The 27,519-nt window shown below is 50.4% G+C and overlaps 1 protein-coding gene across 2 annotated transcripts in view; it reads right to left on the bottom strand.

The window, feature by feature from the left end:
• Window positions 1-27,519, bottom strand: part of bbg (PDZ domain-containing protein big bang) — a 345,047-nt gene that overhangs the window by 122,990 nt on the left and 194,538 nt on the right. For both annotated transcript variants that reach the window (XM_050189250.3, XM_050189251.3), the window contains exon 2: window positions 20,773-22,933. In XM_050189250.3, coding sequence (XP_050045207.1) covers window positions 20,773-22,838 — 2,066 coding nt within the window. In that variant the 5' untranslated portion in view covers window positions 22,839-22,933. The remainder of the gene's footprint in view (window positions 1-20,772; window positions 22,934-27,519) is intronic.

Genomic DNA, 27,519 nt, shown 5'->3' with positions numbered 1-27,519 from the left:
ATAGATCAGCAACGGGGTGTCCGTTTACTCCGGGTTTTATCTCTCGGAAATCCCCAAGAACGGCCGCACCTAACGGAAATGTCTGTGCAGCTTTTCGTTTGGCTCCACTGCTATCGAAAAGCGGCAAGTGAATTAGCAGGGGGGGGGGGGGGGGGGCAGCCGAGAAAAGCGCAGTATAGAGGACAGCGCAAAGAATGGCACAGGCATGCTAATATGGCCCAGCACAAATGCATGCCGGGAACGCGCAGCAAGCACAGGCGGGTTACTCTGGCGAGAAAATAAGCTGAGTTTATCGGTGCCATCGCTCCATTCGTTCCAAGTCGATCCGCCTTACGAACTCCCGAGCTAGAATATGTAAATCGCAATATCTGCCACAAGGTGATTAGTTAAAAGCATAATTAGCGAAGTACTGTTCTCCAGTGTGCCTTAAATAGACTGGATGACAGGCCATTTACGGAAGCGAAGATCTTGGGGGCCTGGCCTCATAGTTCAATGGCCCAGAAAGCAGTTCGAGCGCTTTTTCGCTACCTGAGGGAAACAGACTTGAGTGCCAGACTGTAGACATCCTATATCTAAGTTCTCTCTCTCCCTCTTTCACTCCCCATTCCCCTCCCCACGTGTAGGGTAGCAAACTGGACTCAGTCTAGTTAACCTCCCTGCCTTTCTGTCTTCCCTTCTCTCTCTCTCTCTCTCTCTAGCGAAGTACTGTTAATTATTCCCTTATGCATTTCACATTTCTTTGGCAAGTAATGTCCCCCTTTTTGAGTAGAACAGCTCATGGACTAGAACTGACCTACCTGCCACAGAGAATTTAAAAAAAATTACAGTGTTCGCTGAAACACCCGGCATATCTGTTTCAACATGAACAATCGCAAAATCAGTTTCGACATGAATTATGCCTTAACACGCAGTTTCACAGTTCTTTCTTTCCACTGAGCACTATGGAAACGAGGTCCGGTCCTTGTCACTAAAGCTATACGCGGGGACAACTTTCTGTGGCATTCAAGGGAAAGCTATGCAAGCGGAGCTTCTGCAACTGTCTTACAGCGCCAAGTACTCTGGCAGCGTTTGACTACGCTTTTCGTTTCTTGGAACAGATGCTGGAGGGGAGGGAAGGGGGGGGGGGTGGAAGAGTATCATCGTAACTTTCGCGTCCAGTGGTTGAGCATTTGCCTAAACGCGGAAGAGGAAATCGAAAAATAGGTCAAATTTTATTACTGGGTGAGTTATTTTGTCTAATTTTGCTCCTGTAAACGAGGTGCTCAGTTCTTGTAAATGAGGTGCTCTTGGTGAGCTTAGTTAGACCAGCGTAGATGAGAATGTGGGACGTTTTTCAGGAGCTTTCTCAATTGTGCACGCTTTGCCTTCGTAGCTGTTCGTTGTTGCAGAAATTTGTCCCCGAGTAAACCGTACCCGAATACGAGACGTATCCCGACACGTTTCTCAGAGTTTAGTCTCTCGAGTGCGCTAGAAGGACATTGAATGTGTCGCCGCGGCGAACCTTAACACCGGGTCGCTCTCAGTTAAACTTGTGGAAAACGAAGATATATCGAACTAACGCTTTCGTTTGGACTAGTTGGTTTGTTCCGAAAGAACTCTATGGACTCGGCCAACAGTATTGCACTTGAGAGAGAGAAAAGGATGCATAGAAATGCAGGGAGGTTAACCAGAGGCAGTTCCGGTTGGCTACCCTGCACGGGGGGAGGGGTGAAGGGGGGATAAAAAGAGGAAGAGAGCGGAAGGGGGAGATAGAAAGAAATCGAGACGAGCACGACCAAACCGCGTACATTACAGAGCGGTAGGGGGCGGCGTTCTTACAGTCTATCGTGAAGCCCCGCAGACCACAGGAACCTTAATAACGCGAGTAAGGCCTTTAGCGTGGATGTTCTGTGGGAGTATTGACCTAAAGCTTTCAGTTCTGATAGTGGACGATTGTCCAACTGGTCCAGTACTCTGCACAGCACTTGTCTCTGAGCAATATATCGCGGCCAGACACAGATAATATGTGCTAGAGTCTCATCGATCTTGCATGTGGCGCACGTGGGGCTGTTGGCCATTCCAATAAGGAAAGCATACGAGTTCGTGAATGCAACGCCTAACCACAGATGGTACAGCATCGTCTATTCCCGTCGTGGTAACCCAGGCGGTAGGTGCGTCCGTGTGTCCGGAGACAACGAACTCAAACGGCACATGGTGAAAGCGTTTGAGTCCCACAGAGGCAAAGTACATTCACGGGATATCAGTCGCAGCCCAGCCACAGCGTCTGTTCGCGAAAGCGGAATCAAGACACGTTGATCACTTTCACTTAAAATGGTGGACAAAGAAGGGACACGTACAGTGTGGTGGATTGTTAACGGAATACATATTTCTTTTCCCCATTCGATCGCGCGGCTTTGCACCAGATCACTTGTCGTTTCTGGCGCTGGCAACTTTGTACACTCCTGTGCAGTGCACAGACATAGCTGACAGCTGACATGTGCAGCTAGAGCACTGGCAAAGTGAGAGCCTCACACTAGAGTGTCCCCTTTAATTAGCCCCTATAAATATACGAGCGTATGACTGCCATAGGACTTTAAAACGCTAGCAGGTCGGCTTTATCGCTTCCTGCCCTTTAGGGCTCGAACGCATTGCTGACACACAAATCAATAAGATATCTAAGTAGTGAAGAATACCGCCTCGAAGCTCTTGCTCATGTACCCATGCAGTATACTGCAATGTCTTGAAGCCTCTTCACTCTAGCTGAGCTAGCACTATTTCTAGTCATTATAAAACATTTTGGATCTTGACCATGACACTAGAACAACTTCCTATTTGGTGTCTTATTACCTGGTGCATGGGGGATAACACCGTAAGCGCTAGACTTGTTTGCAACCGTGCTGTGGCGCTTGCAATGATAGAGGATTACCTCAAAATCCCAATCAACTCAGTATTCAAATGCTGCCTGTCATAATATGAATATTACTTCAACAAGCTTTCACTAATACTGCATAGCACTCGAGTAAAGGCACACCGAAGAAGAGCGCCTGAAAGCTCGTCATCCTACCTCATGCATCGTCTAAACAACATCTCTGTGCGTTGTAGTTAGGGTTGCGGGAAGTAAAGGTGCCCACTTCATCTACGAAACATTCTTCAAATCGATCTATTCAAGTCAGGGTTCCTTCATGATGAACTGGCGTGTCGCAGAACTGAAACGCGTTGAAGCAACGCTTGCGCTCAGTTTCTGCAATTTTCTCGACATTTTGCTCCTGACCTTGTGATGACCTTGTCATCATCCCTGCATTGGAAACCCTTCCGTACTGTTTTAGCCACAGAAGCGCTGGGCGGCAAATAGTTCATGCCCGTGGCATATTCGTGGCTGCTTTGCTCCTCAATTTTTAAGCGGTGTGATGCCAAACAGCTTAAGGCATCGCATAATGATTCTTAATTTAGTTTGAATTTTTATTCAGCCTTTGGGGATCTTTGTTTCCAAAAGCCTGATCAAGGAATCCCTTGCGTCACACCAAAAAGGAACAAAACAGTTTATGTGACAGACGCGAATTCGCGATTACGTTAACCTCTCCTTGATAGGATGTGCGGCACACCCATGCCCCCGAAACTGCATGCACCCAATCTGCCTACAGCGTCCTACATGTAGGACTCTGCTGTTTCAAACGTTGTAGTAGACAAAGCTTTAAGTGTAGAACACAGATATCCTGTAGTATATTTGTTTTGTCCCTTATAAACGGGCAATCACAATCCCGGCAACAATCTATAACATTTAGATTGGTTTGGTAAATATTTCCGCAGCGAAATGGCACCGTTCTCGATATACTGAAATCCACAATGTTGCAGCTGTACTCACACGGAAACGCCAATATGCACACTTAGCAAGGTTCGCACAGACAAAACTTCTGACATTATGAACGCGGGCTGAGGACCTAAAACTTTTTGATAAGAGAGAGAGATAGAGAGAGAGAGGCAGAGGAAAGGGGAAAGGCAAGGAGGTTAACCAGAGGGGAAGATCCGGTTTGTTACCCTACGCTGGGGAAAGAGGAAAGGGTGAGGTAAAGTGATAACAAAGTAGAGATAAAGAAAGAAAGCAGCACAGACATACAATCACCGTCGGTCACTGTCGCCGCATACTGTCACCGCCCAGCACAGTAGCACTTGCAGCACCATAAACATCTGTTCAGGCTACAGCCGCTTGTCCAAACCTGTTGCCCTTAAAAACTGCAACAGTGCCCTCGTCGCCCTCTGCTGCGATGGCTTGTGATGGCGGCATTTTAAAATAAGTTCCTCGGTTAAGGTCTTCGGTCAAAGCGTGCTATCGTGATTGCGAGCGATCGTCTTGGTAAATTATAACGAGGACAGTCACAGAGAAGGTGTTGAAGAGTCTCCTCGTTACCACAGTCATCACACGAGGCGTCGTCGGCCCATCCGATTCGGAAAGCGAAAGACTTGGTGAACGCCACCCCTAGCCATATTCGACAAAGCAGGGTAGCTTCGCGACGCCAAAGTCCAGCTAGAATGGAAAGGCGTAGAGAAGAGTCTAGGTTGGGTAGCCGGTTGTTTTGAAAACATCCTGCGTTCCACAAGGAGAACGCGATATCACGGCTGAGCATTCGAAGTTTTCTAGCGGCATCTGTCCTTGATAATGGTATCGGCTCCTCTTCGTCGCCTTGAAGAGCCGATCGAGCAGTGTTATCGGCGTGTTCGTTCCCTATGACGCCGCATTGACTTGGAAGCCACTGAAATGTCACGTGGTGTCCTTTCTCAGTCAACGTATGGATTAGTTCTCTAATCTCGAATACCAGTTATTCCTGTGGACCACGCCGCAGCGCTGATAGCAAGGACTGTCTGCCTTGGAGTCACTGAATACTGACCATCTTCGAGGTTGTTCTTGGCTGACGAGACGAAGTGCAGCGCGAAGAGCTGCAAGTTCCGCAGCCATCAGTGTCGTTGGGTGGCATGTCTTGAAACTGATGGCGGTGGCTTTCGCTGGGAAAACCATGGCTCCAGAGAAGCACTGGAGAGTTGCCGATCCATCAGTATAAATATGTACGTGGTCGGCGCATCTCTCGTGCAAAAGGAGCAGAGTTAGTTGTTTATTTTCTATAAGAACTGTAAGGAGTTAGTGCGAATGAAAGCAATGTACTACGTGTAGGACACTAGGCATACAAGGGTTAAGAGTGGGCCACACTGTACAGTCGTCCGCACGTTTCTCTAGCGTGCTCGAACGGCGTGCTCTTGGCAGCGCAGGCGTAGTCTGCCGATAACGCCTGCTTTGTGTTGCCAATACTTTCTTCAAGCGTGTCACGAATTAAACGAATAACTGAAGTATCGCTAAATTTTGCTTCAGTGTCATTAAATTTCTCCCCAGCACTGTCGAGTGAAATTTATGTATTGCGGGCGTTTTAGGGAGAACACTATAATTTAGGCTAACGTGGCGTATAACGCATCTATACCGAAACGTGCCGCGTTCGTCCCCAGGTGATCAATAAACAGTGAATTTTGCAGCCTGTAAGGTTTTGAGGACCCTTACTCTACTATAATGCATTTGAAAAAAAATGCATGATTACAGCGGAAATGCTGCGTTTATTTTAAGATTTTAAGATTAGAAATGCAGCGAAATTCCAAAGAACACGGTTTGCCTGATCTACCTAGCGCAAGCGCGCACTTTCGGCACTTGATGTCTGCATTTTTTATTATTCAGTGCTTATGAAATGATAACTACATAATGCGACACGATCTTGGTCATGTTAACACTGTAGTTAAAATTATGTGGGCTTTATATAGGCCAAATACAACGTAGCCGACCCGTGATTCACATCCATGTAGTATTGATTTCTCTGAAAGGCGTAAGAAACAGGGAAGTTGAGTCAGCACTCACATGAACGAGCCCAAGTACGCCTTTCTATAGTTGATATGTCCTATTAATTCACCCACTGCCTTCTAAATCTCACCATAAAACTTATCGCAATAAGTCTAAGTAGTTTAATTGGCCGCTATGCTTGCGAGAGTCTACAAATAGAATTTACTTAGGGAATGTGAAGCACCCGTGGCGTTAGGAGCCATTCTTATCGGTTTTATAAAAAAATTAAACAAGAAACAGCATTTTGTGGGACCAATGTGAAGTCTGTTTCTCTCGGCACAATTAACCGCGACGTATTGGCCTCGAGCTCCACCACTGGAAAAGCTGGCGCCACCGTCGGCGTGACGTGCTAGGAGGGATCACGTGGACATAGCAGACGCGTCGGCTGCTTCGGGCGCGCCGAAGCGAGCTGAAAACGAGTTTAAATTCCCTTGTACGCTGCGGTCCTCGTTTAGTGGCGAAGTTTTCCCGCTTCGAGTGTCTCCTTTACAACGCTTGAAAGCACTACAATAGGTAGTGGCTGCCTTTGAAGGCGCGCAACATGGTAGGCTACTGCTCGGTGCCGCAGGGCCGGACGCACGTAACGGAGGCCGGTGTCAGCCTTATTCACACGTAGCCGCAGGACAAGAAGCTGCGTGAAGCTTGGCTCGCGAAACATAAAACCGGCAAACAGTCATCGGCTACAACTCGGGTATGCAGCAAGCACAGACGCGAGGAAGATTTCTGCAACGGCGCCCGGTCTGCGATGTTCTGAAAACGCGCACTGAGACGCTCGCCCGAGTCCGCTGCCCGACTAATGTCGTGACGGTTTGGTCTATGAACTTGTCGATGCTATAGATACTGGCAAGTTCAGTGGAGTGGAAAGGCAGCGGTAAGAAGCACATTTAAAAAAAAGCATGGCATATGGTCATGTTTGTGTTATGAATAAATGCACTGGATTACAAAAAAGGAGCAGCGGGAAATTGCACGCTGAGAACACCGATAAACATACAGTGTGACGCAACTCGAGAAATAGTATTGAAAGGTCAAAGAATTTAGAAGAAAAAAAAATATTGAATCGTCGCGACGGCACATCAGGCGTCGAAGTGTCTACAATGAAATTATTTTTGAACAGCTGTGATAGCGCCCACGCAACAATGGTTGCTTGTATACTGTCAAATGCTCATATTCTGCGGCCTAAAGCTCATGGCACGGCACGAAAACGCGCGCGCGGAGAAAGCGAAACAGTGCGCGGACAAGCATGCAGACGCGCAGTCGGTCGCTGCGAATCTGCGCGATCGCTGCATTGAGGCTTCGTTCTATTACACTCCATTTAGTTATACAAACACTATACGAACATATTTCACATAGTTTGCTCTCAGCGTTTACCTACCTTTCACGCAAGAAGCCGGTTCGGGAGACTCCATCGCGGCGACCGCGCGCAGTGGCGTTCACTGTACGTATTCGGAAAAGAGATAGCGTCTGTAAACGATTGTGTGCTTTCAGTTTGCCCAAGATTATTATTTAGACAGTGAGAAACTTATCTCGTTTCGAAAGTACTTATAGAAATGTGCGGGAGAGCTCGCGCGTGGTGTTTTCAGTGAGCGCTGACAGCAAAACCTATGAGGAGCGCGCCACGTGATCCCTCATACTACGCCAGCGAGGCGCTTCCGATAGATGGCGACTCCGTAACTCCTCGCCGCCAATAGAACCCCCGTGAGGGCAGACCACCGTTCAAGCTACGCACCATACAGTCAAATTCTACTGAATTTTGGTAGCTTTTGATTAAAGCCGCGTTTTATTCAAACTTCTAAGTCGCTAAAATGTCGCCAATTGTTCTGTCTCGTCGCTAAAAAAATATCGCCGGTCGCTAAATAGGAAATACTGTAGGAAAAAATAAAGCCAGAAGGTCGCGAAATCTAGGGACAATATACTAAAATGGCAACAACAGACTCTTCAGCAAACCGCAGAATAACGCCATTCTTTCATCGTCGAGGTGCGGCACAACAAGATGAAGTGTTCCTTATCACCGGTCCCACCACAGAAGGCACGAATCTGGGAAGTAGACCGTTCAGTTCGTTCAGAGTAAAATAAATGTTTCTCTCTCTCTCTCTCTCTGCCGTGCTTGGCGCGGCGAACGTCGTCATGGTGCGGCGTTGCTCTTAGGCAGGCCACTGTGTTATCGCTTCGCGATATAGGCGAAATAGGCACGCGCATTCGAGGAAAGCGAACGGCGGAAAGCACATGGGTTCATGTGGGCTGCAGAGACGGCAAAACTCTCTCCACCTTTTCCTTTCTTTTTCGAACGCTTAGAACGTTAGCGCCATCAGCTCGGATAGGACAACGCTTCGACCACGGCTGAGCAAGTTGTAGTTATTACATATACGTTAGACCTGCTTAGTTTCCTGGCATATTGTTGTAAGTCTGCGCCCCTGTGCTCCCTGTACATGCACCTTTTTGTCCGTGTTTCTACGCGCAGCGCTCTCTGAAGCTTCAAATGAGTGCAGTCTCTTCCAATAACACTGTGCACAAGCTGGGCTGCCATTACCACAGCTGGGCTGCACCCATTTGAGCCAATGCAGTGAGAATGGCTTGCGCTTCCTCCACCTTTTCATGGAAAACTGCATCGCTGCCGTGTGCACCCGCGCAAGAGAGGACGGTTCACTGTGGAAGGCAACATCGAAACGCACATATTTACAACGGGCATTTCTGCAAAGGTGAGTAATCAAGTTTCCTCTGTTTACAGTTACTTCATCCAATTTTCTAGCGTATAGAATGTCGTGGAATGCATGTGGACCAGAAATATTTCGGCCTGCTCGTTGGTTCGACAGCACCCGGATGCTGGACCATCTGATGCTGGGCTGTCTTCATGTGCTGGGTCGAAGTAGCGATGCAGCTGTTCGACAGTGAATGCTGGCGCGTCTCTGAAATATTGGCTGCTTAGTCGTCGTAATAGATGAACAAGTACGGCCTACGCGTCGCTGCCATTGTGTCGCTTTCGCGTAGCCGCTAATAAAATACAGCTATAGTGCCCGCACGGCTATAGCAGGAACTGCAACGCTCAAGTGTTACAACACTAGCAGCACAAGAAAGCCAAGCGCAATGACACCAAGAGAGACATGCTTGGTGGAATGTTCTCCCCGTTGTTGCCGCAACATGTCCCACAGTAGAAGAAAAGCGGCTTGCCCGGCAAATTTAGTTACACTGACGACAGCCAGATGGGCGGTTCACTAGAAAGGGGTCCATTATACGCATGAATATGCAAATTAACTATCGAACGTCTTTATTTCGTGACCGAGCGTTCCGTACGCCTCGATCAACAAAGGAGTGCGGTGAGAAGAAACCGAGTCCCACAGAAAGGTTGCGACGTAGACAAATGGTAACCAGCGCTGTATACGCGCTGGAACGCACTTCCCCTGACCGGAACAGGCCCACACGAGGGCATTTGTTTTGAATATCACCTTGCACCAATGGTTAACAAGCCGGTGTGCATTTTGAGTGCACAGCTGCGGGCGGTCTCCAGACGCGTTCCCCGCGCACCAGGTGCATCGGTTAGACCGATGCATCTTCGAGGCACTTCGCGCGCCAACGCACATGTGTACAGGCATGCACAGAGGAATGTATAGGTACGCGAGCACACCTTCCCAAACGTGGAGTGCCTCTATTTCTACTCCGTACATATTCACGCAAGCAAATGGAGGTTGCGTGCGCTCGTCCGCTCGTAACGACCTTGCGTGTCTGTCGATGTTCGTTACTTGCACCGAACCCGTGCCAGCAGGTTAAGGCAGCGTTATATACTATAGGCCTTTCTTGCGTGTGTATAGCGGCTCACCGCGAAATACGTGTTCCCGCGCCCTGCGGTGGGTACAGGTTGACGTACTGCGAGGGCGTGCGGAATATGTATGACGCTTCGCCTGATAAACGAGACCAGAGGCTTGGCCTTGTTCCAAGACGTGCGCTGCAGTAAGTTGCACACTGATATACAGCGCACTACGTGCGCGACTTTGCGATACTCATCGCTAACCCAGAAGTTTTACGTGTGTACTCTGTACCAGGGGCATTATTCACGACTGATAGCTAGCATTTGTGGAGCGAAGAATTCCGCCCCGCACTTTACGTCCGCTTGCAAAGATGGTAGGTAGGTAAATAACGATATGCGCGACGTGTCTTCTCAAGTTTTGCGTGCCGCGTGTTCCAAGGTGGGCCCGAAAATGCACCAACGTTCACTCTCGCATTGACAAACTTAGCGTTACGGTATACGGCTCTCAGAGAGAGTCATATATAAGTAGTTCTAGACAATCTCGATGCACAAGTTAAATGGCTTATTTCGGAATAAAACAGTGTAACGATCCGTTAGGACATCTTTTTCCTTACGAAAACCACGTTAAACAGATCTGCATGCGTCTCGGCTCCGGCTCGTACCAGGCAGCATCGAAGCTTAGTGATAAGGTATACTCACCACGAGAAATATGTGATATCTCTTTCCATGTATAGGTCTGCAACCCGCACCCGCCGTGGTTGCTTAGTGACTATGGTGTTGGGCTGCTAAGCACGAGGTCGCGGCATCGAATCCCGGCGACGGCGGCCAGATTTCGATGGGGGATAAAGGCGAAAATACCCGTGTACTTAGATTTAGGTGCACGTTAAAAGAGCCCCAGGCGGTCCAAATTTCCGGAGTCACCCGCTACGGCGTGCCTCATAATCACGCAGATCGTGGTTTTGCCACGTGAAACCTCATAATCTAATGATTTTTTTTTTTAGTGTTTGCAACCCGCGCTTTTAGTCAGGTTTGCTGTGGGCAGCTCGCAACATTTTGCTATAATGACGGTTTTGAGAGGACAACGCTTGACAAGAATAAAAATATAAAATGCCCAAAGAACGTATGGCGTTTTCCGAGCAGAGCCGGTCGAGCTGTTCGGTCACTAATCGACAACCCGGTCAAATCAACCCCTTTCAAGTATAAGGCCACGGCAAATGAAGTTTTGACCCGTCCTTGGCATATACGTACTTGTTCTGGCTGCGTCGTTATACGCGCTGACACCCGCACATCGCCGTTTCCTGCGCGCAGACGCGTGCCAATAGCCTTCTTGTTCCAGTTCGAGCGTTGCTTACAGCACAAGAACCAAGCCTCCTAATAGCGCTCCGTTCACTGTTTTCCGCAGAACCAAAGGTCCTGTTTCACTGTTAAGCGCGCACAGACCAAATGTAGCTCGAGCCTGACAACCGCCGAGAAGCCTGGACCAATTAGGCCTGCGCTCGCCCCACCCGCAAAACCGCACGAGACGCGAACTCGCATGCAAGCACCACTCGCGCGCGGCGCTCGCAGCTGCCGCGTGGACAGAGACGCATCGGCCGGCGTAATTGGAAAAGCGGCCGCGCTGCCATCCATCAGCCGCGATATCGGGCGCGAGTGGCTATATCGAAGAAGACCCCCTCTCTCGCTCCTTTGCAGCGCGCCACCACCGAGCAGGCGTAACATCGGCGCTGCGGGACATGCTTGCGGAGGCAGCGACCCGGCAATCGTGATTTCTTTAATTCACGGAATCGGCCGGTGACCAGACACCTTGTGCACCACCAGAGAGCGCGCGATCCGCCGCCGGATCTACCCCGGCCGCCGCCGCCGCCGCCGCCGCCGCCAACGCGCGCTAATGAGGTCACGGAAGGGCAACCCCGATCCTTCTGTGCTTCCACTCTTCCCAAATGCGGCAATGGCGGCCAGTAATGCGCCCCGGGTGTCTTGGTACGCCGAGGCACCCCGTTCCCCTTACACTTCGGCTATATACCTCCGCGTCAACGGGCTGGCCGCATGCGGTCTCCGTTTGATGTTCGTTCCTGTGATTCGTTCGGGTCGCCAGTGCAATGACGGTATAATCGAGTGCGCATATTCTTCTCTTTTTCTTTCTTTGTCGTGCACCGCCATAAATGGAAGAAGTGGTGTGCCGGCGTCTCTGCACCGTGATCTGTTATGGCTAAAAAAGGGCGTGGTGGAAAAGGGTTGCTGCGCTGTGCCAGGGTAGAGAAGTTATTGCAAGGCGGCTGCGCTTGGTGATCGCTACCGGCCGTCATTCCCGTTGCCGTTTTGAACACGAGGCTGCAGTCGCCAGTCAAATTGCGCGTAAATGCGATCACGCAGAGAGTACGCAGAAAATATAAATAAGTGGTGTTGCTACCGCGGTAGCGCCAAGTCATACAGAGCAGTGAGTGGGAAGGAAAAAAGGAAGGAAAAAGTAGAGAAGGAAAGGCAGGGAGGTTAACCAGTTTAGCGTAACCGGCTTGCTACCCTACACATGGGAGAGGGATGGGGGCGATGAAAGATGGGGAAGGGGGAGAGAGAGAGAGAGAGCACATATCACAGCACACAAACATCGTCCGGTAGAGTCCATCAATCTGGCATTGTACGTGATAACACTGTCAGAGCCGCTTGTCCAATCCCGTCTCTTTCAAAAACTGAAGTAGTCCCTTCGTCGCCTTCACCTGCGATGTCTTCTGTCGGCGGCATGTGAAAATCGTGTCGAGGGACAATGGTCTAGTGTCAAGGTGCGCGAGAACGGATGCCAGGGACTGTCGCTGAACATTATATTCAGGACAGTCGCACAGAATGTGTTGCAGCGTCTCCTCGCAAAGACAGGCATTGCAGAGAGCGTTGTCGGCCATTCCAATGCGGAATGAGTAAGATTTCGTGAAAGCCACCCCTAACCATAAGCGATAAAGCAGAGTCGCCTCGCTTCGGCGGAGTCCAGTTGGCATATAGAGATGCATCAAAGAGGGCAGGTGGTATTGACGGTTGCTCTGGTTGGTCTGGCTGTTTGGTGTGCACCATGAAGAGAGCGTCATCTCCTGTGCAAGCACTCGAAGTCTGCTAGCTGCGTCGGATCGTGAAAGCGGTATGGCCTCTTCTTGTGCGTCTTCAAGAGCTGCCCGAGCGGCATTATCGGCGTCTTCGTTTCCAGTGACGCCGCAGTGACTTGGCAGCCACTGAAACGTCACGTGGTGTCCTTTCTCCTGTGATGTATGGAGTAGGCATCTAATATCGAATACGAGCTGTTCGAATGGCCCGCGACGCAGAGCTGATAGTACAGATTGTAGGGCTGCCTTTGAGTCGCTGAAGATGGACCATTGTCGAGGTGGCTCCCGACTGACGAAACGGAGTGCAGCGCGAAGAGCAGCTAGTTCAGCAGATGTCGACGTTGTCGGGTGGTCAGTCCTGAAGCTGATGGTAATAGCTTTTGCTGGGACAACCACAGCACCGGACGAACACTGGGTGTTTGTGGAACCATCAGTATAAATGTGTTCACTGTCCGCGTACCTCTCGTGCAGAAGAAGCAGAGACAGTTGTTTGAGGACAGGCGACGACAGTTCAGACTTTTTTCCGATTCCTGGTACACTGAGATGTACTGTGGGGCTGATAAGACACCAAGGGGGTATCGATGGTTTAGATGCAGCGGTGAAGCCCGAGGGAAGTTTGTCGTTGTACTTGTTGATAGTTTTAGAGAATGATGATTGGTGCCTGTCTGAAGGTAGTGCTGCAAGGTGGTGATAGGGGGCACGTGCAAAATGTCTGATGTGCGTTCTCAGGGCTTCCACCGTAATATGAGTTCGCATTGGATGGTCCCGAGCAATCGCAAGAGTCGCCTCTGTTGACGTACATCTGGGCAAACCAAGGCAGACTCTGAGTGCTTGAGCTTGTACTGCCTGCAGAACACGAATATTTGTCTTGCAGGTGTTGTTCAGTACAGGTAGACTGTATCTTAAAAAACCGAGAAAGAGAGCTCTGTAGAGTTTAAGCATTGCGTCTACTGACATCCCCCACGTCTTCCCTGTCAAGTATTTGAACAACTGGGAAGTAGCTGTCAGGCGCCGTTTCATGTAGGCCACGTGTGGGCTCCAACAGAGGTCTCGGTCAATAATGACGCCAAGGAATCTGTGGTTTCGGACATAGGAAATGGTCCGCCCATTGATTGAGATGACATAAGGCGTCATCGGTTTCCGAGTAAATGCGACTAGTGCGCATTTTTCAGGTGAAATGCTGAGACCCTGTTTACACAAGTAGTTCGCTGTCAAAGTGGCCGCTCTTTGAAGTCGCGCACGTATCTGAGGACGTGTGACTGCCGAAGTCCAGACACAGATGTCGTCAGCGTATGTTGAAATCTTGATGGTAGTTGGCAAGCATTCAGCAAGTCCAACAAGAGCGAGGTTGAATAGCGTCGGGCTGAGAGCACCGCCTTGAGGAACGCCCCTGCTGGTATAGCGTCGCGTAGTTGGGCCATCGTCAGTTAACACATAGAATGATCTTGCAGACAGGTAACTTGCAATCCACAAGAAAACTCGACCACCTAGGCCAACCGTCGCAAGAGCGTCGAGAATGGCCTCATGTAATACGTTATCATATGCCCCTTTCACATCTAAGAATAAAGCTGCAGATAAACGCTTACGGGACCTTTCGTGCTGGACATATGAAACGAGATCAACTACACTGTCGATGGAAGAGCGGTCACGTCGGAAACCAGCCATGGAAAGCGGATAAATCTTGTAAAATTCAAGGTACCATTCCAGGCGGCCAAGGATCATCCGTTCCATTATCTTTCCTACACAGCTGGCCAGTGCTATTGGGCGGTAAGAGGTGAGTTCTAATGGGGATTTGCCCTGCTTTAAGAGTGGCACCAGGCGGCTTACTTTCCATTCGTCAGGAACATTTCCCTCCTGCCATGAGGAGTTGTAAAGGCTCAACAATTCTATCCGTGCGGACTCTCCGAGATAGCACAAGGCCCGGTATGATATACCATCTGGACCCGGAGATGATGAGCGCCTGCAGAGAGCTAGTGCCGCTTCGAGCTCCTCCATTGTAAAAGGAAGGTCCATGCGGCAATCACGGGAATGGGGGACGTCAGCTCGGGCTGGAGGATCTGGACGAGTCGCTTGGTCTGCGATCCGCGCACAAAAGTCTTCTGCGACATCGATGTCTTGCCGCCCTTGGAAAAGCGCTAGCGCCTTGAATGGAAAACGCCGTTCCGGAAGGCAACGCAGACCTTGCACCGTTTTCCAAATGTGAGACAGTGGCTTGCGAGGGTCGAGTGTCTGGCAAAACGTTGCCCACCGTTCCGACGCTAATCTATCCATACGACGCTGAATCTTCTTTTGCATCCTCCTGGCTGCCCTAAGGTCATGGATTGATTTTGTACGTCGATATCGACGTTCCGCCCGGCGACGAAGCGCTCGAAGTCGCTCTAATTCTATGTCGAAGTCATTTCGCGTGGAAGAGATCGTCATCATGCGAGTGGCGTTTTGCATCGTCATTTTAATCGTTTGCTCTAACCCAGAGGGTAGGCCCTCGCGGCAGGCATCTTCCATCTCAGATTTGAAGTTGGCCCATTGAATCGTCCGAATGGTATTCCGTGAGCCTGATGTAGACGACAAGCCTTTGATGTTCAGATAGGTGGGAATGTGGTCACTCCCATGTGTCTCAATGTCTGGAAACCACTTCACACATCTGGAGAGAGAGTTGGAGACGAAAGCAAGGTCGAGGCAGCTGCCGTATGTCACGCCTCGAAGAAAGGTGGGGCTACCATCGTTCAGGAGAGTAAGGCCATAGTTGTGGGCGATACTTGCCAATCTTCGTCCTCTTGCATTTGTCCTTGTACTTCCCCATGCTGGATGGTGCGCATTGAAATCTCCTATGATGACCCATGGGGCGGGACAAACACTCAAGATATCCTCAAATCTTTTGGTATCGAAATTGCTGGAAGGCGATATATACACGCCTATGAGAGTAAACAAGAGTTTGTTCTTTTTAACTGTGATGCATATATATTGATTGTCGTCGTGGGGCGCAATTGGTTGCAAAACATAGGTGAGTTCACGACGAACAAAAACGACGATTTTGCTGCATGCACCGTTTGTTGATGACATGATAAACTCGTATCCTGACAGTCTTATTGGTTTCGACAAGTTGGGCTCACAAATGACGATGAGTGGAAACCCATTGGTGTAGACAAACTGACGAAAATCTGAAATTCGTGATTTTAGCCCTCTGGCGTTCCACTGGATGACGGACGCTGCTTTGACTTCTTTCCGGAAGGATGGGGTATGAGTAGCCATCTTTCTAGTTGAGGGATGCAAGCACTGGGCTTAAGGCGTCCAACACTTTAAGTGCGCTTCGAGCAGATGGTGTCCTCATGTCCACTAAAAGCGCTCGAATGGCCTCCATGAGAGAACGTAGCACCGAGATGACTTGACGGTCTGTTTTGGGTGAATCATCCATGGCCGGAGAAGGATCAGGTGGGGCCCCGACCTTCTGAGGTTCTTTCGCAAGGGAGCGGCTCGGTAGCGTAGGCCATTCCTCTAAAGATAGAGTCTTTTCTGCTTCCTTCGTGGAAGTGGTGGGCCCTTTCGCGGCGCGGCTAACTGGCACCGCAGAGGAGTGGGTACTGTCACTTCGCGCATGCGTCTTCTTCGAAGACGTACGATGGTGCCGACGTCGACGCCGACGCCGGACTACTTTGGCTGCCTCCCTGTGGGCCGAATTGTCTCTGGCCATTTGCTTGAGAACCGCGCGTTCCCTCTTGATGCGGGGACAGTCTTTCGACGAGGCCGCGTGAGGGCCGCTACAGTTGGCACACTTCAGGACCGTGGCACCGCAGGTCTGTTCTGCATGAGGTTCAGCGCAACGGGGACACAGTAGCGAGTTGGGACACACGCCCTTGACGTGTCCTAGCCTGAAACACTGATGGCATTGAAGCGGCTTCTGGATGAATGGTCGAACCGGATGTCGAAAATGTCCGACTTTAACGTGGGATGGGATACAATCCCCCTTGAATATTACTTTTACGCAGCGCGTATTCCCAAGGCGGCGCACTTGCGTAATGATCGTGCCTTCGTATGCCGGCTTGATGAGGCTAGGTAAGTCATCATTAGGAATGGCTATGTCGATGTCGTAAATCACACCGGCTATGGATGTGTCGTCGATCGGGATAAAGGGGCGCATTTTGATTCCGCCTAGCTCCGTGATCGCTTGAAGTTTTCCAAGCGCAGTCGCGTTGTACACATCTATGGCGAGTATATTCTTGCGTGGATTTATTCTTATATCTTTAATTTGATCCGGCACCGCACGTTCCAGAAAAATGGATAGGGCTTGCCTGTTCAGCAATCGTAGGTTGCTTGATGGCTCTTCCGGCATATAGATGATGACGTGTGGCCAGCGCGCAGGCCTTGACTTCATAGTCGTTGTGCTCGCAGGAGTTGACGGCGCTGTGTTGACGATTTTTCTTCTCGCCCTCTTACTCCGGACGGGTATGAAGCCGTCGTCGGATGAGTCGTCCGACATGGAGTACAGCTCGGTGTCTTCGGTGTCACTGGGGGAGCCAACTCGCTTCCTTGCGGTTGACGGCTGTGATGACGTCTGGCCAGGCGGGCCTCTAGCATGCTCCGCGTCCATGGCTGCAAGACGGGGAGGCGAGGCACCTCGAAAGCCGAAGATTTTACCAAAAATTCACAGAGCACAGAAACAAGTGTTCTGCCAAGAAGACACTTCGTCGTCTTCCCCAGTGAGTGGGAAGGCTTACTGTAATGGTTGTATATGTCGAGCTTTTTCTCAGAAGCCATTGAATCCCAATTCAGGAGCGTTCATATCAGTATTTAAGCTATTTACCCACCGAACTTTTAAAGAAAACGCCGATCGAATTAACCTTTGCAGAGGCCCTTTGTTGTCGAGCACAATATAGCTACTAACCGAGCTTAATCTGCTGGCAAGGTTGGCTCCGTTTTAAAGTGTCTCGGACCATGGGCAAGTATTTCTAATGGAACCTTTTCACGCACTTTTGAAGGCATGATTGAAAGTTGACACTAAAACTTGTGATGAACGCTGATCCCGCCAGATATATGTACCAGGTGCTTAAGCGAACACAGTAAAAATGTTTTAAAAGTTGACTGTGGCAGACAGCGCAATTCTAGTCCATAAGCTCCTCCACTAGAAAGTGCGGACATTAATTGCACAACAAATTGAAATACATAATCCACTACTTAACAAAAACTCACTCATTCAGTTTTTCACTAATTACCTTACGGCGTGTATTGTAATTCACAAAGTCTAGCAGGCGAGTTCGCAACGCGGATTCACTGGGAACGAATTCTCGGGACGACACCAGTTTCGAGATAATTCCCGAAGTTTGCTGAAAAATGCATGGTCGTTCCAGTTACTTCTCTGCTTCAGCACGCAAAACGACGTTTTGTTAAGAAATTAAGTGGAACGACAGCGCATTTTTACCGCCAGCTTCACGGCGCATATCTCGTACATGGTGCCATCCACGCACTTCTTTTCGAGTGAATATGCCTCGAAGTCTCCCCCGCTTGAATTTGTAAACTGAAATATGTGCCATTAGGTAATTGGCTAGAAACTTAATTAGTGAATTTTCGTTAAACAGTCTATTTTGCATTTCAGTTGTCGGGCAAGCAATGTGCACCTCTTCGAGTAGACCCGCTCATGAATTATAATTGTGCTATCTGCCATAGGCAATATATAAAAAAAAGTTTGTTTGTGTTCACTGAAACACCCTGTATAGCTGATTCATACTGACGAAAAAAAAAAAAAAAGAAGCTGCCTCTGTTTATTTTCTTTTCCTTCCAAGCAAAAATTTTGTGAACATCGCCGGTTAGCTGCAAAAGCTGCAATTGTGTTATTTCTAAGCTCATACTGGAGCGAACGCTTAAAACGTTCATTGGAATTTATCAAATCAACAGAAGAATATATATATATATATATATATATATATATATATATATATATATATATATATCAGAGGCAGGGGGAGGTTAACAATTACTGAACCCAGTTGGCTACCCTGCTGCACTGGGGGAAGCAGAAAGGGGACTAAACGATTAAGAGAGGAAGTCCTGTGTTGATGTCGCTGGCGCAGTGAACGTGGCTCCTTACTTGAGCGTACCAGCAAATTCTCCCAAATTTTTCATAAAGTTTATAAATCTGAGCTCGTTCTACAGTTTCACGCATGTTGTCTCATGTTTTACGAAAAAATAAGTTTTGTTTGCGGAAAAAGCCTTAAAGGTGTTGATGGACGGGGTGACTCGAGATTGGGGGAAAAAAACGCATGCAAAAAAGGAATTATCAGCTACTTGCGCCGCCTTCTTGAGGCAGTGCAAGAGAGAAATAGAGAGACAGAGAGAGAGAGAAAGGCAAAGGAAAGACAGGGAGGTTAACCAGAGATAATCTCCGGTTGGCTACCCTGTACTGGGGGAGGGGCAAGGGGATGCGATAGGTGAGAGAGAGAGAAGGATAAAGAAAGGCAGTGCAACATGCCACACACTACTGGTGGGGTACTTGCTCTGAGCAAGTTTACTCAGTATAAGCTCAGGGTGTGTATTGAAGGTTTGTGCTCAAGGCAAACTTTAAGAATGCATGCCATACATCGTAGTACACCATGACATCCCAGATGCGTCGGATGCTAAAATGTTAGTGAGCGCAATATATAATCACACAAGCAATAATCTTCTAATGAAGTATCCCTACATATTTATTGCGAGGTAGTTCAGAGCCTTATGGCCTATCGCTGCAGAGCGCATGGCAGAGGTTTCCTTTCACGGTCGCGGCGGCCGCATTCCGGCGGGATCAGATAGCAAAAACGATTGTGCACGTGTATATAGTTTAAGTGCACTTTAGTGAACCTTACACCGACAAGATTAATCCGAACATTTCCATTAGTGAGTGTCTCACTGTGTACTTTGTAGCGTGAAAAACTGTCACTAAGTAACTACCTTAAATTCTAGCAGACCGGTATAGCGCACACTGAGCTCCAACGAAAAAGGCTCAGCTGTCATAAGCGACCTGCAGTTCTTTACTGAAGCCCTGTGCCTATACAGCTGTTGGGTTGTGCAAAAGCAGCCCGGAAGAAAAATGAAAAGAACAAATAACGGGCGCCACGCATTCACCTGACACTGCGCCACTTGCCACACGGACTGAAGACAAACCCGAGGGACCCGCACTCTTGACAAAGGGTTTTGTAACGCGTTTTTCGAGCTCCTGCTATCGCTCACCCACGATACGCCGATGGCGGGGCGCGTGACGAAAGGGCTGCCCAACCGCCGCTTCTCGTGCGCGTGTATGTCAAGGACGTGCAGATAGCGAGTCGCCCGTGGTCTGTACGAGCGCGCTGTAGGGACACGAACGAGAGATATTACAGAGAAATGCATATCTTGGCCAGCGAAATGTCATGCACGTTAAGGAGGAAAGAAAAGCTGCAGCAGCAGCGAAAGCGAGGCATTTCCAGTAAGAACAGCGCTGGAGGGTATGGCATACGTAATCGGCAGCCTTCCATGAAATATGCCAAGAAATATTTCGCTGCGCCAGGGCGACATATTAAGGAAGACGGACCGTTATGTCTTTTTCCTTCCGCAGGACACGCGAATCGAGGGCAACCGTCGGCTACCTGCGGGGCGCCGTATTTTAAAAGCAGCCGCGCCGCTCGCGCGGGCAAATAGATTCACGGGGGTCACATAAATTACAGGAAGCACCGACATGGAAGGACGTCCGGTAGCAAGGAAAAGGGGACGACGACGCACGGAGCACGCCACTCGACCGAGCCATGTAGTGGGTCGGTCGCGAAGCACGGGTCGCTGAATAGCGCCATAAATTGAGACGTCGCACGATGCGAGCGCGTCCTCTTGGCGACGGGCACAATGGGGAACCACGAGTGTATTCAGCGTGGTCCGATGGCAGGGCACGCCTTATCCGGAGCAAGTTCTGCGGCTCGTGACCCGAGCGTGACCCGCCGGTGGTATAGCGGGAAATGCGCGCACCTCGCGGCCGTGCGCAGAGTCACCGTTGGGCAAGGGGCCGCAAGAACTCGCTAATGAAGCCCGGTCGCCCAAAGGTGAAAGCGCGCAGCGGCGCCAGGCGTTACACAACAACAGAACGTAGTATATACACACACACTCACCCGCCGTCGAAGCGCGAGGCGACGTTCGCGGTGCCCTCCGGTTCAGCGTAGCCGCCAGATCCACTGCCACCAGGGGTCAGCGTGACGCAAGCGGAGCTCTGGTATGTGCGCAGGGGGTCTTTGTATTCCGGTTCTGGTTCAATGTCCGTGCTGCTCGCCGGGCATCCGACCAATTCGTCTCTCCGCTGACTTGAGATGGTAATTGTGCGCTCGCTCAGGATCTCTTTATTGGCAGGCGACGCGAAGCATGTGTCCATCTCTTCCAGCGCCTCGAAGAAGCTCTGGCTGCCACGCGAGTCGAGCAGGCCGTTGCGGATAACGACGGTGGAGCTCGAGCAGTGCTCTGTCGTTTTGACGACTTTGGAGTATGACAGCAGCTCCTGCGCCTGCTGCAAAGGTTCCGCGTGTCTGCGCAGCTCGAAGGCGATGTCGTCACTGTCGTCGTCGTAACTGCTCGGCTCGTTGGCATCCGCAGGGTGCACCTCCTCTTCTTCCGGCGCGCACTCACGTTCAACGGGGGATCGTTCGCGCTCGTCACGGCGTGGAGTCGGGTCGGACGAGCAGAAGTCAAGTTGTAATAGCTTGTCAAGAGCCATGGCTGCGGCGACATGGCTTTCTTTTGCGTCCGCCAGTCGTCTGTCAACCTCCATGTCAACCTCTTGGTCAGAGCCTTCTTCTTGTTCTTGGAGAGGGGACAGCGTGTCTGGTCTGGATTCTTGATCTTCTTCCGAGGTCAAGTGGTACTCGGTGTCGCTGCAGATGTCTTCGTTAAGGCGCTGCTGCGGTGACGACATATCTTGAAAGGACTCTGGGGGTGCGATGGGCGACGGCAGACCCAGCACGTCGCAGAGCGCGTCCTTGCCGTCGTTGAGGATTCCAGGATCGTCAACGAAATCAAGATCTTGCTCGTCGTCGTCCACGCACGTTTCCTCGTGGCCGTCTAGTTCTCGCTCCAGCTGCTCGAAGGGACTCAGAACTTTCTCGAGATCGAACGTGTGGGACGGCCTGTCGAGCGACTGCTGCCGAGTGTGCTCAGAAAAACTCGAGTTGGCGGTGCTTGCTCTCGAGAACTTCTCTATGACGGTCGAAACGGAGCTACCGGTGTCGTCGGACTCGCACTCGAGTAGCTTCTTGTCTTCTTCGGCTAGGAGGTCCATGTAGAAGTCTGGCTGGACGGGCCGGTCACCCTTGTCCCCACTGCCACCGCGTTTCCGCATTAGCTCTTCCCATCCTGGAAGTCTCATGCTCAGCGACATGCCCGGAAACGCGGGCGTCTGCGATTGCTCTTCTGAATCGGAGTAGCTGCATTTTGGACGGCGCGGTGGCAACGGCGGCGGAATGGAAGGCCTCCGCAGAGATGGACTGCGCTCGATACCCGAGGCGTGCTTCTCGAACAGCTCGACATGCTGTCGAACGCTCGTCGTTGGCGCTGCTGCGGCGAGTTCGCTCCCATTGCACCCTCCGATGGAGGACTTCCGCGGCGGAATCGGCGGCGGCGGGTTCTTCCGAGCTCGACCCGCCGACGACTCGCCCTGGTGTCGCAGCAGCAGCTTGATGCACACCGGAGAGTCTCGGAGCAGCGTTACACAGTCCAAGCGAGTCATCGAGGTGACGGGGGTATCACCAATCTCGAGGATCTCGTCGCCTTCCTTGATGGGCGATATCTTCCACTGCGCCCTGGAAGCCGGGCTCTCGGGCGTGATGGACTGAATGAAGACCCTGGACACATTATCGGCGGCCGCAGTGCCTCCAACGAACTTGAGGGCCATGCCAAGCCTCTCACCGGGAAGGCGATACACGAGCACTTCTTCGGTGGCGCTAAGTGTATCGTCGACTTCTAACAGCGTCACATAATTGTCGCGGTCATTTTGCCCCGGCGAGACGACGCTGCCACCAGCAGAGTCCTCTACGGACACGACGGTGACGAAGTCTTTCGTTCCAGCCGCAGATGGCTTGAGCAATACCGGAGGCGGGCTCTGCTCGCCATTGTAGGCTGGCACCGGATCGCTCAAGTCGGCGTCGTTGTAAACTTCCATGATGATCACGTTATCCGGCAGCGCTGCCATAGAAGAAGTTTGTCCCTCGCTGCGTCAGCCCTACATGGTGTTCAGTGTGCCACGCATCGCGGAACCATGCCTCAGCTTTCAGCCACGGACCACACCTGTAACAAAGGAAGCAGAGAGAATATACAGATTTGTACACAGCACGTCTAGTGTGACTACGCGAAGTAAAGCGGAACTTTTACAAAAATACATTTGGGAGCAACTTTCTGTAGGCAGATGTAAATGCGGCTGATCTATGCGATCAATTATGCACTGAACTATAGTTATGCACTGAGCGATCGGTTATGCATGGGCTAGTGTATCCATTTATTTCACATATTTATCTTGGAGGCATCATTTGAAGATAGAACATTCCGTGTCGTTCCGTTAAAAATTCATGGTTTTGGGCTCATACTTCATTCACAAGAAACGTGGGTGCTATGAATATTCTGTTCAGACAATACACGTTGAGAGAAATAAACTACTAACGCGAGACGATATTCCGCTTATATGGGCTTTGGAAACATCCCAGCGACATTTAATATAATGATGTTGTGGTTATTGGGTATACTATCGAGGACTATAGAGACATAGGCCCAGTAAATGTAAAACAAGACAAAGATTCACAAGACGAGCGAGACTTGAATTAACTAACGGTAGTCCACGTTAATTTTTTTTTTCGGCGAGGTGACGGGGGGTCAAAACGAAGACGACTCCTTGTCGTAACGTTGACTCCGTAGGCGTCCGTTGTTCCACCACTCATTCGGTCAATGATTTAACCTCGTGTAATTGCCGCCAAACCTGTGACCTCTCCATTCCCTTAAATTTCGCAGTGTTCCAAGAAACGTGGAGATCATCCCGTCAGGTAAGGAGTAGGCGCTTCGGGCTATATATACCGGTCTACGCGTTTGCTTGGTCCTGGGCATGCTGAATACCAAGGACGAGTGCTGGATATCCACATAATCTAGGTGGATCACTACAGGCGGAAGTCCAAGGACGGCATAATCGCACTTCCTGCAATGCATCACCAACGAGAAACACACACGACTTGTTGAAAGGGCCCACTCCGGTATAGCATCTGGCGGGCCGCGTACCGCACCACGCGGTGCCGCGATCATGACACACAAAGGGGCCATTATTTTCCAATCTATCCGACCCTGGCGCTCACATGATTCTCGGTTCGTGCCCGTCACTATCAACAAGAGGTGGCCGAGAACCTTCCCAGTGAAGAAAAAGGACCCCAAAAATGGCCGCGCACGCAAACGCCGAAGTGCCGCGCGCGTGCGCTTCCCCGAGTGATCGATTTCGGAGCGCCGACTGCTTCCCGCGCGTCTTTGTAATGAGACGTTTCGACTCGATAGAGAGGTGCGTATCAGGACAGACGTGCTCAGCTTGCGCAAGTCCCGCACAGACACGTGCACACAAGCACTATATATGCACCGTTTACTAAACCGCTCGCCTCTGTATGCCCAGCGCACTGGGAACGAGACTGACGCTGCGGCTGACCATCAGGTCAGCCAACTTTGTATGCCGACCTAAGCGCTCAGCGGGATGACACGAGAGCGCGCCTTTCCTTCACAGAGATGGATTGGACGGCAAACGGTCTAAGGACATGAGACCGCGCCTCGATCTCGTGAGAGGTCGCTGCCGAACGGCCGCGAGAGTTCCAGCCCAAACACGGGGCACGTCTGCGGCGAGCCGCTCTGCCCTCTGTCTTTCTCCTGCATGCGAAGGCATATACCATGCACATACGCCGTTATAGAACAACACGGATGCCAGACACAGAAAGATGAGGAGGCACACACATGCTCAGGGAACCGAGAACGAGCAGCGCGCGTATGTTAAAAGCAAGCCCGTCAGGCTTCTATATACCCTGCCGCACAAAAGGGTGCAGCGCTGGGGGAGCTGGTGTGATCCGGAAAGTTCTCGAGCTCATCTATAGCAATCGGCAAAAACTGCACGCGATTAGCTGCCTCAATCTTTGATATCGTGAGATTAAATATCGCTATTAGTAGGAAAGCGGGGACCGGATAATCACGAAGTACACTCTTTAACTATTCTGTTCTCATTCGTGCTGCTATTGCGAGCGCGGAGAGTGTCAGGCCCCTAGTTATTGCGTGAATCCGGCTGCGGGTTTCGGAGCGCTGCACCGTTTTAATACGACAGGTTATAGCGGCACTCGTTGGCTATCGCGAGCGCGTGTTGCGTTGACCTTTGCGCGGCCTCGAGTGACCATCTTGATGCCGGGCGCGTCTCGGAGGAAAGCTTGCTCGCGCCGACCGTCAGAAAATGGCTCATTGCAGAAACACGAACCGGCTAAGCAAGCCATCCGCTGCAGAGATAACCGACTGGTCGTCGCGGGGAGGTCGCTAATCGAGAGAGCGCGGCTCGCTGGCCGAGACGGGCACGTTATAGGGCGTTTAGGGGAATACGTATATGCGCGCTTGATAGACAAGAGGGAACGCAAAGCACAGAGGCCGCGGTAGGCGTAGGACTTTTGCATGCAGCGATGTTCTCTAGCGTTTGACAGCCGCTCAAGGAACAAGCTACGCCACGGTCATGACGGTGCGTAATTGGAAATAGCGGGAGCACACTTCGATCGTCTTTGTCGCCGCGGCTCGCAAACGGTGTGGGCATAATGGTGTCTCGGACCTGGCGCGTCTGCTTGTGTATGCATTAGAGCGAAGAACTTAAAACGAGACAAGCAAGCTTTGTCAGTTTGGTCGTACCTCAGGTGTAGGCGTGACTCGTTCCGGATAGCAAAATATCTTTCCAGGGGCTTCAGTAAATAGATGGTGCAAGGCTCTATAGCTTGTATCCTAGCGCCATGCGGTGCACAGTGTAGTACACTGTGACACTCTCGTAAAAAAAATACGAGATTTGTTTACTCATAGGAAATATCGTGGTGACATGTTAGTGTAAACGCAGCAGCGGGTTTCACAAGGCGTTTTACTTCCCATCTCGCGAACCATTTCCTTGTCCTCTTTGACCATGATTTGATAAATTACGACAACCATAACAGAGCTTTCTTCCCTAACAGATAATGTTTAACTGCAGCAATTCGCGCTTCCTTGCTTACTTTATGAATCTCAGAACTTCGCCCAGCATCACTCGCGAAGTCGCTCTTCATGGCCACTAAGGAGTTCAGGGAGTGCTGAATTCTCCAAGAGGTTTGTTTTAGTTTATCTCAAGTGATTCGATGGGTATAACTCGCTTATGACTACGATTAGATAAGAACAGGCCGGAAACATTGCCAGGTTGCATAGGATTCATAATATTAGCGTGCAGAAGCGTGACGGGTTTGGGCAAACTGAGTGCTTGTTTCTGTGTCTTTGCTTACTGTGTCGAATTTCATGAAAGGAAGAATTGTCATCCACCCAAATGAAAAGAAAAAGAAGAGGTGACGACAGAGGAAAATGTTTCTAGACTGCTGTTCGTAGAAGCAAATCAGAGTTGATTACATTGCACCATGCGAACGGGGTGTCGCTAGAGAAGTTTCTTCCATGTGCGAATGTTTACGAGAGTCGGTGCATGCACACAACGTCTCAAGTTTTTGTCCGTATGTAGACAGACGTAGCTGGCAAATGACTGTGCTGTGCCAACAAATTTCCTCGTACAGATATGTAAGCGTATCAAGAACACGCGACAATGATGCGAAAGAGAGAGAGAGAGAGAGAGAGAGAGAGAGAGAGAAATAAAACCCCAAGATATATTCAAACACGGGAGTGCTTGCTAATGCGTGCCATCCTTTCTTTCTTTTTCTCGCACCTGGCACTAAATCGAGTGTCGGCTTCGCATTTCAACTGGATGCCATCAAGCGACGGCTCGCGCACAAGCGGGAGAAGGCCGGAGATAGCTATGCTTGAGTGACGAAGGAAAAAAAAAAAACGAGCCTTGTGTGCAGCGGGGTGTGACGAATGCTTTCGAAAAACCGTCAACGCGCGAGAGGCACACACACTGCCAAACGCCAATTTTAGCAGCCGTCTATGCTTGTATAGGAGAAGCGCTCTCTATGCCACCTGGGCGCAGTAGTCAGTATGGCGCCAGGCTTCACGCTGGCAAGGAATGACGTCGACGCCCACAACTTAGCAACGTAGCCCGTTGGCGTGGGCTGAAAAGAGCGAACGAATGCTTTGCGGTGAATCGTGCGAATGCGGCCGTGCGGGTATCACAGAAGCGGGAGACCGTGCGTAAGAAGTTCCTTATTTGCGCTCGCTATCTGGCACGTTTTAAGCGGAAGCTTTCACGATCTTGCTGCGGAGACAGTGACGACGACAACGTGACGGGCACGATGGCGCCTGCATCGTTACGCCTGCCGAATAGGTGTGCTGAACAAGTGGTCGCTCTATTGACATTTCTATAGCAACCCCACCGTGAGCTGCAGAATCTTGGGCGCGACGCTACTCCGCATAATTACGCGGCGCCCATTTGGCTCTTTGGTTTGAAGATAGTAAAAAAAAAAAAAAATCCGGCAGCCTTATGCGACCTTGCAGAATCGCAACACAAACTTCATCGAAACATACTTCGAGACTGAGATATATGTGCACCGTCGGGACGAAAACCTTAACTGAGAAGAGGCATTTCTGGTTTCTGTAAACTTGTGGCTTCGTTCTGGCACTGCTTTATCGCGCTGGGCTGATCCGCAGCCGTATTGCCCGTGCGGGTGGCGTTGAACGCGGGACCGATTACAAATTACACACTAAAG

The sequence above is a fragment of the Dermacentor andersoni genome, chromosome 2, assembly GCF_023375885.2.
Source record: "Dermacentor andersoni chromosome 2, qqDerAnde1_hic_scaffold, whole genome shotgun sequence".
In the NCBI taxonomy this organism is placed as follows: domain Eukaryota; kingdom Metazoa; phylum Arthropoda; class Arachnida; order Ixodida; family Ixodidae; genus Dermacentor; species Dermacentor andersoni.
This window is presented reverse-complemented; position numbering and strand designations above follow the sequence as displayed.